The sequence below is a fragment of the Monodelphis domestica genome, chromosome 4 (assembly GCF_027887165.1).
Source record: "Monodelphis domestica isolate mMonDom1 chromosome 4, mMonDom1.pri, whole genome shotgun sequence".
Lineage (NCBI taxonomy): Eukaryota > Metazoa > Chordata > Mammalia > Didelphimorphia > Didelphidae > Monodelphis > Monodelphis domestica.
In genome coordinates, this window is record NC_077230.1 from 316,465,183 (window position 1) to 316,481,441 (window position 16,259).

At 39.9% G+C, this 16,259-nt stretch overlaps 1 protein-coding gene and 1 pseudogene across 4 annotated transcripts in view; one reads left to right on the forward strand and one right to left on the reverse strand.

Annotated features, from left to right (window-relative positions):
• The window catches only part of ATP7B (ATPase copper transporting beta), a 143,239-nt gene extending 132,571 nt beyond the window's left edge, over positions 1-10,668 (forward strand). For all 4 annotated transcript variants that reach the window (XM_007495392.3, XM_056794809.1, XM_056794808.1 and 1 more), the window contains 4 exons: positions 3,579-3,782; positions 3,906-4,023; positions 8,138-8,240; positions 9,009-10,668. In XM_007495392.3, coding sequence (XP_007495454.2) covers positions 3,579-3,782; positions 3,906-4,023; positions 8,138-8,240; positions 9,009-9,282 — 699 coding nt within the window. In that variant the 3' untranslated portion in view covers positions 9,283-10,668. The remainder of the gene's footprint in view (positions 1-3,578; positions 3,783-3,905; positions 4,024-8,137; positions 8,241-9,008) is intronic.
• A 4,645-nt stretch (positions 10,669-15,313) lies between these two features.
• LOC130454235 (U2 spliceosomal RNA) lies at positions 15,314-15,428 on the reverse strand (annotated as a pseudogene).
• Between the last annotated feature and the right edge of the window lie 831 nt (positions 15,429-16,259).

The window sequence follows — 16,259 nt, forward strand, 5'->3', positions numbered from 1 at the left end:
GCTGGGAAAATTGGAAGACAGTGTGGGAGAGACTAGGAATAGATCAACACCTCACACCCTACACCAAGATAAATTCAAAATGGGTGAGTGACTTAAACATAAAGAAGGAAACCATAAGTAAATTGGGTAAACACAGAATAGTATACATGTCAGACCTTTGGGAGGGGAAAGGCTTTAAAACCAAGCAAGATATAGAAAGAATCACAAAATGTAAAATAAATAATTTTGACTACATCAAACTAAAAAGCTTTTGTACAAACAAAACCAATATAACTAAAATCAGAAGGGAAACAACAAATTGGGAAAAAATCTTCATAGAAACCTCTGACAAAGGTTTAATTACTCATATTTATAATGAGCTAAATCAATTGTACAAAAAATCAAGCCATTCTCCAATTGACAAATGGGCAAGGGAAATGGATAGGCAGTTCTCAGATAAAGAAATCAAAACTATTAACAAGCACATGAAGAAGTGTTCTACATCTCTTATAATCAGAGAGATGCAAATCAAAACAACTCTGAGGTATCACCTCACACCTAGCAGATTGGCTAACATAACAGCAAAGGAAAGTAATGAATGCTGGAGGGGATGTGGCAAAGTAGGGACATTAATTCATTGCTGGTGGAGTTGTGAACTGATCCAACCATTCTGGAGGGCAATTTGGAACTATGCCCAAAGGGCGACAAAAGAATATCTACCCTTTGACCCAGCCATAGCACTGCTGGGTCTGTACCCCAAAGAGATAATGGACACAAAGACTTGTACAAAAATATTCATAGCTGCGCTCTTTGTGGTGGCCCAAAACTGGAAAACGAGGGGATGCCCATCAATTGGGGAATGGCTGAACAAACTGTGGTATATGTTGGTGATGGAATACTATTGTGCTCAAAGGAATAATAAAGTGGAGAAGTTCCATGGAGACTGGAACAACCTCCAGGAAGTGATGCAGAGCGAGAGGAGCAGAACCAGGAGAACATTGTACACAGAGACTAATACACTGTGGTATAATCGAACGTAATGGACTTCTCCATTAGGGGCGGTGTAATGTCCCTGAACAACTTTCAGGGATCCAGGAGAAAAAAAAAACACCATTCATAAGCAAAGGATAAACTATGGGAGTGGAAACACCGAGAAAAAGCAACTGCCTGAATACAGAGGTTGAGGGGACATGACAGAGGATAGACTCTAAATGAACACTCTAATGCAAATACTATCAACAAAGCAATGGGTTCAAATCAAGAAAACATCTAATGCCCAGTGGACTTACGCGTCGGCTATGGGGGGTGGGGGGGAGGAAAAGAAAATGATCTATGTCTTTAACGAATAATGCTTGGAAATGATCAAATAAAATATATTAAAAATAAAAAAAAAAAAGAAAAAAAAAGACTTGGGCTCTTGAGCACAGATCCAGGAGAGCAGAATTGGCTTCGCCATGTTCCCAGAGGCGGTGGTGATGGCACTTTTCCACCTGATGATGTTGAAGTGCTCTGAGAAGCTCAGCTGGAATTTGCAACTGTGAGCATGCACTGGAATGGGAAAGAAAAACTTGAAAGTTGTTCTCCATCTCTGCCACTGACTCTATGTGGCCTTGGCCATGCCAATTATTTTCTCCTCCATAAAAGGAACAGGTTGGAGTTAATGACTGGTTCCCAACCTTTCAAAAAGAGAACTCTTTTGATGTCAAACAAATTTAATTAGTAAAACATGGTAGTAAAAAATGTTGGCAGCTCAATGTATTAGAGTACCACACCTGGAGGTGGGAAGATGTGAGTTCAAATTTGGCCCCATATACTTATTGAGCTTTGTGACCCAAGCAAATCACTTCACCCTGTTTGCCTCTGTTTCCTCATCTGAAAAATGAGCCAGAGAAGAAAATGGCAAACCATTCCAGTATCTTTGGTAAGAAAACCCCAAATGAGGGTATGAAAAGTTGAATATGACTGAAACAAATGAACAACAAAAAGGATTCTTGATACCAATTACTGAGTATATATACTGTTACAGACAAAAGAGTGTTTGCCTTAAACTGTGACTGCGAAAATATGGTTTCAAATCAAAAATATAGTGGTCACCATGGGAAAATTCCCAAATATTTAATATACCCAAGTCAGCTGGGTTTTATAGAGATTTTAATTAATACAAATTAAGGAATTAATGAAGGGAAAGAGAGAGTAAGAGGAAATAATGAGAAAAGGGCTAGGCCAGCCTAGGCTTAAGCCTTAAGAGAGAGATCAGTCAGTTTTTAATCCACTTACCACAAGATTTGTCCCAAGCAAGATTCTAGTGTTCAGAGAGACCTGCCAGTTCAGCTCCTGAGCTCAACTAAGTTCAGCCACCAAGCCCTCCAATTCAGTTTTGGCAAGCTAACTCCTCCAGAGGCCTTTCTGACCTCCTTTTAAAGAGAATTTTCTCCTATGTCACCTCCCCTAAATTCTCACACCTACCAATCACAGTAGACGTTTTCATAGGACTGACCATTCTTAATTCACATCTTCTTTATTTCTCAACTTCTCTGGGTAGATTAAAACTTCTGAGTAAGTTCACACCTCTTTGCCCCTTGCAAGTTTGCAAGTTGCCTGACCTTTTAGTGATTAATTTGACCTTCATAGGTACTTAGCACCTTTTTGTATTAGATCTAAAAATAGACTTAGCTTAAGGGCTTTTGCCTCACTATAAGTATGAGTTAAGTACTTTTCATTGTTCAGTAAGGAGTTTACAACTTTATCTTTCCCTAAAGTATGCCTAAGTATGGGTGGAGTAATGTAAAGTTCTCACATTCCTGATCAAGTACCTGCATTGTTTAAAATGGGGAATGGTCTTAACCAAATGTTCTAAGGTAGAATCTGAGAATTTTTAACATTCACAAGTCTGAGAAATTTTAAGATTCACAATACATAATGACAAAGTGATATTACTTGATGAGTTTATGAATTCACGGACCCTCTTTTAATAACTACCACCTGCAAATTGGAACCACTGCAGTAAATGATCTTAGTCAATGAACATTTATTAAGCACTTACTCTGTTCTAGGCATGGTGCTAACCACTGGGATCATAATGACAGAAATGGAACAGTCCCCACCTGCAAAGAGCTCTAAAACTCTTTGATTCTGTGATCTCCGTTAAGCTGCCTAAGTGCATACTTTGCCAGTAGTCATCCCAAATGAGTCTGCTCTTCTGGTATTTATATCTGTTTCCAGTTCCTCCCTTGATCAGTATAATAATTATAGTTGACACTGATACAGTGCCTTGAGATATATCATTTTGGGGTTGTTGGTTTTTGGTTTTTTTTTTGCATCAGCCCCATGGGGTAAGTGGTATGGGTATGATCATCCCTATTTTAAAGATGAGAAAACCAAGGCCCAGAAAAGTTCTGCTCTCTTTCCACTATACCATATTGCCTTGCTAGCCAGTCTGTTCTCTTATTCCTCCTGCATCCGGGAGATAGGTGGTAAAGGCAGGATGACAATATTCTGTTATCTTTCCCAATGTTCTTAGCTCAAGAGGAATGGAAGCCTCGAGCTTCAGAGGGCCTGTTGTCCTTAGGATACCACACTGTGGCTTTCTTTCCTTACAGGTGGGCATCAGCAAAGTTTTTGCAGAGGTTCTCCCCTCTCACAAGGTGGCAAAGGTCCAGGAGCTTCAAAATCAAGGGAAGAAAGTGGCCATGGTAGGAGATGGTGTGAATGACTCTCCAGCTTTGGCAAGGGCTGATGTTGGCATTGCCATTGGGACAGGCACAGATGTAGCTATTGAAGCTGCAGATGTTGTCCTCATTAGGGTGAGCTTGGATCTCTCTTTCTGCCTTCTTTTTTTTTTCTAACTTGGGGAAGGGAGTGGAGTGGGAAGAGGTCGTGATCAATGAGGTTGGCTTCCTTAGTCACAATATGCTTCTGTGTTTCAGAATGATTTGCTAGATGTGGTTGCTAGTATTCATCTTTCCAAGAGGACTGTCCGGAGAATACGAATAAATCTGATCTTGGCCTTAATTTATAACTTAGTTGGGATACCCATTGCAGCAGGTAGGTAGTGATTGACACCAAAACCATTCATAAAGTTGACTCCTGCCTTTCCTCCAGAGAAGGAGTAGAGTTCTTCTGGTTTAATCTTGTTATGAATTAGAGATGAGCCATACTCTGATGGAGGGCAGTTCCCAATGGAGAGGGATGATAAGCTATATCATGAACTTCACTGTATTTTTGAAAGACAAAAAAGAAACTGTTTATTTGGATCCAAGGTAGAGATTAGAGTTTTGTGGGGCAGAAAACTTTGAGATACCAACAGAATTAGAGGACAGTTTAATGATAGGACAATTTAATTCCCCCTGCCTAAGTAAGGTAGAAGGATCTCTCTCTTTCCTAGGACAGAAGGTGTGAAAGGGAGAGGTGGGGAGCCGAACTATCTTCATATTCTCATGAGAAAGGCTCCTAGCATTTTGGGTAATAAAAATATCTAACATTTTTATAGAAGTTTAAAGTTTACAAAGCACTTGACTTAGTTTAAAGTACCATAAATATCATTAGCCCCATTTTTTTTGGCATATGAGAAAGCAAGGGAAGAAAGATTAAATGAATATTGCCCAATGCTAGACAGCTAATAAGTGTCAGAACTAGGACCCAAACCCGAATTCCAAGTCCAGCTTTCTTTCTGCCACATTTGATGCTACATGGAGGGGTTACAATCTGTGTCCCTGGAGGGAGGACCTGCTGGACTGATAAAATCACACATCTTGCAGAGTATCAGAATGTCTATTTGTCCTCACTTGCTCACTTTTCTTCCTGTTGCAAGAACCCTCTCTACCTCTCCTACATCTATCTCAGTCCCTGAGGATACGGTTCTCCTTTTAGGACTCATTAAGACAAAGCCTTGTATTTAATGTCTATAATGCCTAGTTCAGTCTTCTTGACTGAGCAGCATCTCCTTCCTGCCCTACTCCCTCCATCTGAAACTTTTTGGGTTAGAGAGCTACTATTTATATAGATAGTACTTATATAGACAGTGCTTTAAGGTTTTCAAAGCAGTCTACAAGCTACCCCATTTTAGGTTCACAGTTTTATGTTCCCACTCTGGGAGGTGGATGTTATTATCATCTCCCTTTTACAGATGGGCAAAGTGAGGAATAGGACTGGAATTTCTAAAGTAGAGAAATGTTCATGCTACAACTGAAAAGGGAGTTGAAGTCACTGAAAATGACTTTTCCTTCTTATTCTCACTTTCTCTCTCCTTGTAATTATAGGTGGCTCACATAACAGGGATTAGTGCTCTTGCCAGCAGGCATTCTTCATTCAGTAAGGCAGTAGAACCATCCCCTCCTCTCAGAATTAATTGCTTTCACTTCCAGTGTTTCTGTATGATAAAGAGCCAGGAGCTGGTGTAACCAGCTCATTCTGCCTGTCTTGGTTTCCTCTTCTGTACAATTTGGGGGGGTGGGGGGGAGGAGGAAGCCCCTCACTTCTGTTAAAATGTTTTGAGTAAAAACTGATCTTTAAACTGGCCAGTGATCTGGTATTTAATGGTATGAGTTCCCTCTACCTAACTAGCCTCTCCTCAGCCCCTCAGGGTTTTCTTGAGTGTCTCCTTAAACAAATTTCAAAAATGTCTGCAGACTAACCTTCTGGCAGCAGTTTCTCTATGGGCAGCTGGAACAGTTCTGAACAGGCAATTGAAAGGCATTTCTTGAATGTGCTGGAGACATTGGATACAAGTACACAAGGGAGATAAGCCTGCCTTCAGGGAGCTTACATTCTCAAAAGACTTACAATTCCTGGCTGGATGAGTTTTGGAAGCCTGACAGAATTTTGTGCCTGAAGCATGACCTATGAGAATTCTCAAGGTGATAGAGCCCCAAAGTAGGCCTCAGGAGTGATGGGCAAATACAAAGAATTATTATTATAATCAACCATTTTGTGCCAGTAGTATACATTTAAAAAAATGTTTCTCCTGGGTCTGCTACTTAAGATCATAGATGTAGAGCTACCAAGGACCTCAGAGGTCTTCTGGTCCAGGAAGGTTGTGACTTTCCCACAGATCTGGGGGGGGGGGGGGGAGCAGGTAGAGATTTATGGGCAAGATTTGAACCCAGGCCCTCTTGACTCCATCAAGGTGCTTTCTCCTGTACTGTGCTCTATTCCAGGGTTTCACTTCTCTTTTCCCCCAGACTTCTCTCCAAATTCCTCAATAAATTATATATATATATATATATTAAACTGTCCGTAAAACTTAAAATGTCATATGCTGTCCAGTTTCAGGAAGAGCAAAGCAGATGGGATCATTAGGAAGCATTAAGGCTCTTTTATGATCCTATGATTTCACACTCTCTAGTTATGAAAAGCTAATTGTTGAATAGTTTCATTCTAAAGCGCTCTGTATCCAGGGAGCACTCAATGGAGAAGTGCTAAAGATGATTTGGACAATGCTAAAGAGGTGAGGGGTGGGGTGGAGAGAGAGGGCAGATTGAGAGACAGAGATAGAGAAGGGACAGAAGAAGCAGAGAGAGAGAGAGAGAGAGAGAGAGAGAGAGAGAGAGAGAGAGAGAGAGAGGCAAACACAGAGACCAGAGAGAGGTAGAGAGAGACAGAGACAGAAAGACCAAGAGAGAGAATCAGCTAAGTAAAACATTAGATGGAGAGTCTCTTGGGTTTAGGATCTTGTTGGTTGTTTTTGCCTATAATTCGTGAAGCTTCAGTGATTAGGTTGATGGGGGTGCTCTGTCAGGGGGTGCAGCCCACAAGTCTCAGCCCCCTGGTTCCTTTGCCATCGCTGTTTATTTCCTTCTATAAATCCTCCCCACCAGATCCCTCTGACAGTCTGCAAGATTTCCTCAGGATCCTTTTCTGCCATGATCAAAAGAGCACCCCAGAGCCGGGGTCTGTTCTTCATTCAGAACACAGGAGCATGAGCATCCCTCCTTTGCCAATCACACATCTGCTGAATAATATCTTTTATGCCATTTCTTGCTACAGCCTGCTCCCTGCAACTGTACCTTTCTCCCTTGCCTTCTGGATCACCCACTTGCTGTCCCGGTGCTCCATGATAATCATAGCCTGATGGCATCTGTGGGAGAACACTGGTATTAAGAAAGAATGGACTTTCTGCCCGAGTCAGGACAGCCGAAGTTAGCAAACAACAGAATTCTAATCTTTTTATGAACTGGTGTAGGGCCTACTCTTCTTTTGCTTTCTTTAGGACTGAATAATTAAATTCAACAAATACTTACTAAGCATTTTCTAAGGGCAAGGCAGTAGGAATATAGTTTGAAACAAAATGGTACCTACCCTCAAGGAGCTTATAGTCTATGGAAAGAAAGACAACCTACACCCAGATAACCCAATCTAAAATATTCACAGAGTAACTTCAAGGTGGAGGGAACGCTAGTAACTGGGTGGAGGGATCATGAAAGACCTCAGGCAGTTCTATGAAGGGAATTTGGGATGATCTGAGCCAGAGGAAAAGGAGGAGCATCCTTACCCAAGGGACCACCAGGGTACAGAGCAGGAGAGTAAAGATTGTCACACTCTTACTTTTCCAGGCCTCTTACATCTTTTCCCCCAAAACATACTCTTCAGTCCGGTGACACTGGCTTCTGGCTGTTCCATGAAAAAGATGTTTCATCTTCTAGCCCTGGACATTTGGTCTGGCTGTCCCCCATGCCTAGAACACTCTCCCCCCTCTGCTCTGACAACTGACTTCCCTGGCTTTCTTTAAGTCCCAGACAATATCCACCTTCTGAGGGAATCCTTCTACAACTCTTAATTCCAGTGCCTTCCCTCTATGAATGATTTCCTATTCATCCTACAAATAGCTCGATTTGTATATATCTGTTTTCATATGGTCTTTCCTATTAGATTGTTTATTGTTTGATTTCTTGGGTAGGGTTTTCTGACCAGTTTAACCTGAATGTAAAACTTTGTAGTATAAGCCTAGAGAGTAAGGATCAGTTCACTCTTTGTTTTTGTATTCTGATGTCTAGCACTTAATAGGCACTTGATAGATGCTCAATTTTTGCTTAAAAAAGGAGATAAATGAGAAGCAAAACTAGAAAGGCACATAGGAGCCATATTGTCTAGGGCTTTACATATGAGTTCTGAGAGTTGTTTTTTTTATTTTATCTTGTGTCTATTTCTTCTCATTGGCTAGGTGTTTTCATGCCCATTGGCATTGTGCTGCAGCCTTGGATGGGATCTGCTGCCATGGCGGCCTCCTCTGTGTCCGTGGTGCTCTCTTCACTGCAGCTTAAATTGTAAGTGTCGCAGAGAGGCCCATGAAAAAGCCAGATCGCCTTCTCACCAGCGCCTTTCTTCCTTATGGTCTTGAGAAGGTTTGCTTGCCATTCTGGGGCTGCCACAGTAGGGCATCCCCAGTTCATTCATCTGAAGCCCAGCTTTAAGGTTTCCAGTGGAGCCAGAAGTGCCTTATGTTATTCATACCCAGCTTCTCTGTCACTAGAGATGATTAATATTTGCTAAGAGTTGAGGGTAGTTGCCCTGTGTTGTATTCAAATTGTGCCATGTTGGCTCTCATGGAAGCTCTTTCAATTTTTATTTTTCTAAAGCAGCCTTCTGCTTGGGAAATGTTTAAAGTAGGAGAAAAAGTCCCTTGGCAAGGGGCACTTTTTCCTTTAAAGGGAATGGGATCCTGGAGGAGAAGGAGGGAAATGTAGCTCCTGGTTTTGGAGAGGTGGGTGATGTATGTCATATAAAAATCAGATGTGACCACTGAGTCAGCTGTTTTTGTTTAAATTTCTTTCCTCGGTGACTTGGGGAATCTCATGAAGTGGGAATAGTGGTCTAACTAGACATGACTGAGGTAAAATCAAAAGTTAGAGATATAACCTTTAAAAGTAAAGAATAAACAAAACAAAAACATAAGCAAGGCAACCCTTGGTACTGTCTTTTCCACTTTTGTTTAGGGTCTTTACATAAGTATTTTCATTAGTCAACAAAAGCTAACAAAATGCTAAAAAATTCCATAAGACTACCTTTCACTCTCCTTATCCCTCTCTTCATAGTTATAAGAAACCAGATATGGAGAAATATGAAACCCAAGCCCATGGCCACATGAAACCCCTTACTCCATCCCAGGTCAGTGTTCATATTGGCATGGATGATCGGCGAAGGGATCCCAGTAAGGCCACCGCATGGGATCAGGTCAGCTATATCAGCCAAGTGTCAATGTCCTCCCTGACATCGGACAAGTTGTCCAGGCACAGTCCCCTGGCGGAGGATGGAGGGGACAGATGGTCGCTGCTACTGAATGATCGGGATGAAGAACAGTCCATCTGAAAGGCAGTAGCCCCCATGGAACATTCACAGCATGATCAGGGCGCCATGTTTCCCAGAGGATCAGTGAGCTCCCCACATACAGAATGAGGTGGAGAGGAATTCTTTTGCTTCAGCTTGGCTAAACAACTGCAACATCTCTTTTCCCTTCCTGGGATGATCTGAAGGCTTCTCTGGCATTGGAAACAATTCTGAGACACTTATTCTTGACCAGGGAAACCTTTTTCCAGAAATAGTTTTAGTTCTGGGAAAAAGAGTTCTAGCCCATGACAACTATCTTCAACACTGGTTTGAAATATATAGGAAGAAAAGCTTCAGCTTCTATCATTTTATCAATTTTTTTGTCTTTGGAGAAGGAAAAAAAAATCCCCTATGAACAGGGGAAGAAAGCCAAGTGTTCCTCAAGGAACCTCTTTTATCATTTGGGACAAATAGTAATAGGGAAATGTGGGAAATCACACTAGGAATAAAAAAAAAAAAACTAGCTAAGCTTTTTGGTAGAGTACTTGTAGAAAACTTTACATATTGTATTTTTCATGAATGCCAGTCTTCATGTTTATCATTTTGTTGAGACCATGGTTTACCTCAAAGTGCCATTCTCTAAGAGCACTCAACTTCTTTTTCAATTTTTATCTCTCCTCTTCCTCTTCCCATTAGCCCTCTCCCCATTCCAGTGTGTCCCCCCATAGTCCCCACACCTACATTCCTTTATTTGCAGCCATGATTTTCTGGTCCTTTGTGGCCCACCCCTGGAATCCCTGTGTCTCCTAAGGTCCATTGTGTCTTTTTTCTGATGTTTCTGCTTCTGCCTTGGCTTGACTTGTGCACTTCCCGGCTAGGGTGGTGCACATGTACACATGTGCCAGATGGCTCAGAAAGCAGTCACCCAAATGGGATTGTGGAGGAAACCTTAGAGAATCAAAGCCTTCTTAACTGATTCATGGCCTTCTGTAGACCTACATGAGCCCTGCAAAAATAGAAGTATTGGGGGGGGGGCGGGGAGTGAAGGGAGTCAACTGGGCCTTCTCAATTGAAAAGTGCATAATTTTTAATATTCAACAGCTACTTGCAAATGGAATCCACATCAAGGAGGCAGATGGATCTTGTTTTATTGTCTAAGTTAATTCACTACAGCTGATAATTGAAAGGACCATATGGAAGTGGGATGATACAAAGATTCCACTGGTGAAAGTACTTATGTGGTGGGACCTTTTGGAGGAGGGAGTCAAAGGATTTATGAAGACAAAAGGGCCATGACTGATAGAAATTGTGCTCTTTCAAGCAATGATCAATATTTGTCACCAAAAACATTTTTTTAAATTTAAAAAATGTTACACCTTAGCTTCTGGTGGAAATGTGCTATATAAATAAATGTGTTAGTTGCACTGATATTGAATGGAGTTCAAAAAGAGTTTCATCTGCTTGGAGAAAGATTAATTTCTCCATGTTATGATCTATTTTATTTTCCTGAGGTTTTTTCCTCTGAAATCTAGAGTTCTATTTTCTTACCCCTCTCTTCTATCCTTTTCTTCATTTTCCTCCCTTCCTGTTGGCTCTCCCCAGCTTAAAATTTTTTTTTTCATTTTTCTAGATTAATAATGAAGAAGATAATTTTGTTGATTTTTAAAAGCTTAAAAAACCTTAAATGGCATGTTTATATGCACATGAAAATATTTATGTAATTGTGAAGAAAAAAAGACCTCATAAATGTGCAATAGTTGAAGGATTTATTTCTGAGCTGATAGAGTGTTTACTATTTTTGAAATACTTCTCATACAACCTTAAAATAAAGTTGTTACCTTTTATCCATTTCCAAAACTATTTTAGTCATTCTCTCTTCGGGAGTAGGAGGCTGCACTGCTTTTGGTATTATCTGGTGAATCCAGGACAGTATGTTTCCAAACACTGGCCAGTAATATACTTGGGGCACCAAAAGAAAAAAGAGATATAAGATAGAATCAACAAGATTTAGCAACAGATTGGAGATGATGGAAGGAGGTGAGAGGCTGATTCCAGAGTCAAGAGTTGAAAGTAACACCTACATTGCAAATCTCCTGCCTAGGAGAATGGTCTTTGTGTCTTTGGGGTTTAGTACTGCTTGACACATGGTTGGTGCTTAATAAATGTTTGATGACTAACTCAACCGTAATGGGAAAATTTAAAGGAGAGGAGGAGGGTCCAAGGGGAAAGACAATGAACTCGGCTGTGGACATGCTATTTTAATATGTCTGTGGGATATCCAGTATGCCGTGTCCAATCAGCAATTACAGATAAAAGGCTGGAGGTTCAGGTTAGACCTTGATAAATAGATCAGAGAATTTTCAGCATAGAGAGGGTAATTGGACCCATGGGAATTGTTGAGATCACCAAGGAAGACACAGTTGTGTTAATCAGGGTAGTCAGAAGTTCAGCATCCTTATATCTTAAAATTTTTTTTCTCTATGGGAGAGACTTGCTACCCAAATATTTATAATCGGGATCATTTAGAAGATGCCAACATGGGATGCTATAAAGAAGTGAACTATAGCATCAGTGTTTCCCTAACAAACTTTCTCCCCACCAACCTATGAGATTTTAAATAAAAAATAGCCCCGGTATTAATTGTTTCAATGGCTGAGAAAACTTAGGGATCTATTTGCAGTTCTAACCTTTTGTGCTGTTGAATTCTATATTCAGAAGAATAGTAGCTGAAAATGGGAGTGATATTAGAAAAATCAGGTGCCACAGATTGATTAACAGAAAAACCCCAATGTAAAGCAAAATCTGAATGCTGGGGAACGAGGAGTGACTGATTATGTATATTACAAAAGAATCATCACATTTAAAATACTGTTTGATTTAGAGAAATCTGACTTGCCCACAACTTTGCAAAATTATATCTGTTGACTTGAGGGTACCCATCCCCAGAGCAATGAGGCATGTTTTCATCCCCTGCTCCCCCCACCACCTAAATTACACGTATATGGTGAAAACACATTCTGCTTTCAACAAGAATCCTGCGGAGCCAGTCAGAACATCAGAATCCATTCTTCATTTGCAATCTCCCCTTGGGGTGTGATACAAATACCCTAGTTTGGGCAGCTTCCAAAGGGAGATGTGTGCATGCCTGCCCTTTCCTTTGTACAAAGACAATGACCACGGTTAAAATTACAGGACAGAATGTAAGCATGTTAAATAATATTGAAATACCAGCACTTACTTCCCTCTTTTAAAAAAAAAAAACAAATAGACAGAGATGTATTTTGAGCTGGAAAATCATTCAGAAGCTAAAATGTAAACAGGAGTTGGTAGAAATTCAGTATTCTCTTGCAGACAGTCCTCCCAGACTTAAGAAGGAGAAAGAGGTTGGGGGGTGGGGTGGGGATCCTTAAGCTTGCTGTTTAGCCACCTCAACATAGAATTAATTCACATGGTCACCTGAGGTCAGCATCCGTTGTCACCGAGAACTTTGGGCAAGCTAAATGCTGCTTTTGCAGCAAAGGGCAGGAATTTGAAATGCCAGTATCCCAATGCCAATAAAAAGCTGGCATTTTCTCCCACTCTTGGCTACTCCCTCCAAATGCCAACTATAAATACCTGGTAAATGCTTGATCCCCTTTCTGCAAGAGTTTAGGATTTGTACCATCCGTTTCGCCAGGATGGTGATGGAGGGAGAGGAATCCACGTTTTAATGGCAGGTTGAGCATGATAAATCATTTACCTCTCCCACCACCAGGGGTCTCTGTAACCAAAACAACCTAGAATTCCAATGGCGAGGTCCATCCATATCAACCCTTTCTGGTTGTTTTTATGCATCTTAAAAATTCAAACATTTTCATAATGAAAACATTGCATAGAGGAAAAAAATATAAGGCTATAGTTTATGCCAGCTGTACTGGTACATCTCAAATGTAAACTTATTTAATTATACACAGGCAGGACAAGATTTCAGAGCACCTTTCAAATTTGCATTCAGCTATGAATAGTACCTTGTCAGGATTACTTGACAGTCAAATTTCCCTTTATCACCACCTATTCCTGTTGAGATTGTCATTATTCTTTTGACAAGTTTAGTTTCTTGCCTTTTATTTTTTTTTAAGCCAGTGCAGGAAAAAGGTTTTAGAAGCTCCCCAAACTCTTGATTGTTCAAATCTCCAAATTCCAGAGACTTAAGAGTCCTGCTTTGAGGAGATTCCACTTAAATCATCGTTGACAGAATGTCTAGCCTGGGCTTAGAGTCTCATACAGTATTGCTCCGGGGATGCTCAGAGAATTTTAATAGATTTGTTCTTGGGTCTCAAGATCCCAGAATTAGGAGTCCAGGGAACAGAATTCCCATTCTGGTCTGACTTGTGTGACTTTCGGGGAATTACTTAAAATCCCTGTGATTGACAATATCCTTTGCATCATCCCCAGGGATGCATATTACAAGGCTACGGAGCCTTAGTAGAATGGAAGCTCTCTGAAACCAAGAAAATTTCTTTTTCCATCATTTTTCTAAAATTTGTATCCGTATCCAGTGTAGTGCTGGGCACACAGGAAGCACTTAACAAATACGTAGTGAGTCAAGTGATTAGACCACTTATGAATTGTGCTGGCCAAGATGACCAGCTTTCAGATGATGAGCCTCTCCAAAGTTGAGCTGTTTCTTGGGCCAGTCTTCCACTGACCCAGCCTCAAAGCTCTTTCTGGTTGGGGTCTGCTAGAACTCTGGTTCCACTGGACTTTAGTGGAGGTCATTGGTGAAATAGAGATAATAATGCTTGTCTATCATGCAACTCTATGAGGAGCAAAACAAAAAACGTTAATCCATTTTAAAAAACAAAACAACACAATTTGAGGTAGCATCCATTATGCTTTTGGTTTTCTTACCTTTCTTGTTTATGTAGGTCATATCTAGAAATACTTACAATCCTAGAAATGAAAACATCTTGGTATTATTATAAAAATTAGTTTGACCCAGTGGATCCCTTCAAAGGATCTCTGGGACCCTCAGGGTCCCTACACTACACTTTGAGAACCACTAGTACAGCATTTACACAGCTCTCTAAAATTTACAAACACTTTACAAATATTTCATTTTATACTCAAAACAACTGTAAGGGAGTGGGTACTATGATTATCCCCATTTTACAGATGAGAAAAAAAGACTATGTGACTTACATTGGGTCACTGAGCTAGTAAGTATCTGAAGTAAGATTTGAACTTGGGTCTTTCTGACTCCAAATCCAACACTATCTTCACTGAGTCACCAAGCTGTATAGAGAGCTGGTGTCAGAGGCAGGATCTGGGTTCAAGTACTGATCCACATTTACTGGATCTGTAACCATGACCAAGTCACCATAGACAACCTCTCAGGGCCCCTAGGTAATTCTTTAAAAGAATGTTTAAATGGCTAAATAGTTGTCATTTGTTTGGCAGATGATGTTTCCTCACTAATAATTTCCTGAATTAATAAAATCATAGTTCTAAATTCCCCCCCAAAAAAAAATTTCCCCATGAGCCATTTCTCTCTTCCCAAGGGTCAGTTATCCTATGCCAGTCCTGTTTTTATCTATTCTGTTCCTTTTATCCTTTTAGATAAAAAACTATAACTTTCAGAATTCCATCTCAAAAAGTCTCAGTGACAATTATGAGATAAATTTTGTTTCCTTGTGTTAGGATCTCTCATTTCCCCTGTTTACTACTCTTTACAATTAAAAAATATCTATTTAATTTTTTCCAATTACAGGTAAAACAATGTTTAACATTCATTTTAAAAAGTTTTCAGTTCCAAATTCTCTTCTTCCCTCCCACCCTTCCCTGCTCCCTGAGATGGTAAACAATTTGATATACGTTATATATGTGCAGTCATGCAAAACATATTTCTACATTAGTCGTGTTTTGAAAGAAAAGAGATGGGGAAAAAACATGAAAAAAATAAAGTAGAAAATAATATGCTTTGAACTGCATTCAGACTCCACCAGTTCTTTCATTGGAGGTGGATAGTGTTTTTCCTCATAAGTTCTTTAGAATGTCCTGAATCTTTATCATCATACAGTATCATTGTTACTGTATACATTGTTCTCCTGGTTCTGCTCACTTTGTTTTGCATCAGTTCACGTAGTGAGATATTAAACTGATAAGAACAGATACTCTGCTTGATCTTAGCCAAAAGGCCACAAAGTGATTTATCATTATTCTGAATACCGGGGTATAGTCATCTAAGTTCCTGGGTTGCATTACTTACTCTTTTCTGTCCTTCTTATTGTTCCTGGAGAAGTATCTCCCACTGAGTTTATGCAATAGGTAATTGCTGCCAAATAATGCTATTGCAATGCAGAAATAATAGAGATAAAAACCTAGGTTTTATTATGCTTTAGCACAGGCTCAGAAGATAAAAAATAGCCCTATACATACCTTATTGGGATTCAAACAAAGCTTTTTATAGAGAAAAATTATGCCAGAGAAGCAGAGAAATTATTTTTGACATACGGCAATTGCATACATTCCTTTGGGCCATAAAAGCTGAACAAATTTTGTTAAATAGAATCATAATCTCGCCTATCTCCTAAGGAAACATGCTTAAACAGACAAAGGTAAACTGAGTCAGGCTATTGTTGAAACTACATTTAATGGGTTCCAATGGGCTGATTGAAAAGAAAAATTTACATGCCTCAAAGATAACTCCAGAGTGAGTCAGTTGGGAGCCTTCCACAAATAAAGCAAATCAAATTAATTCAGAAAGCCTTAACTTTTGATCTAAGGAAAACTTGAGGCCTTAAGTAAATTTTCACATCCATAGCATAGATTTCATCTAGCTCAATAACCTTCTAACTAGGAGAAATGGACTTGAATTCCAAATAATAAAAATTAATAAAAGGAAGTAAAATAATTCTCATAACACTCTATTGTATCTGGTGCTTTCTGGGGAGATTTCGTCTGGTTTTTCACACCTATTTGGGTAGTTTTCCTGGTTCCACTTTTCATCCCATTTTCAGTTTAAAGTCTTCCTAGTCATA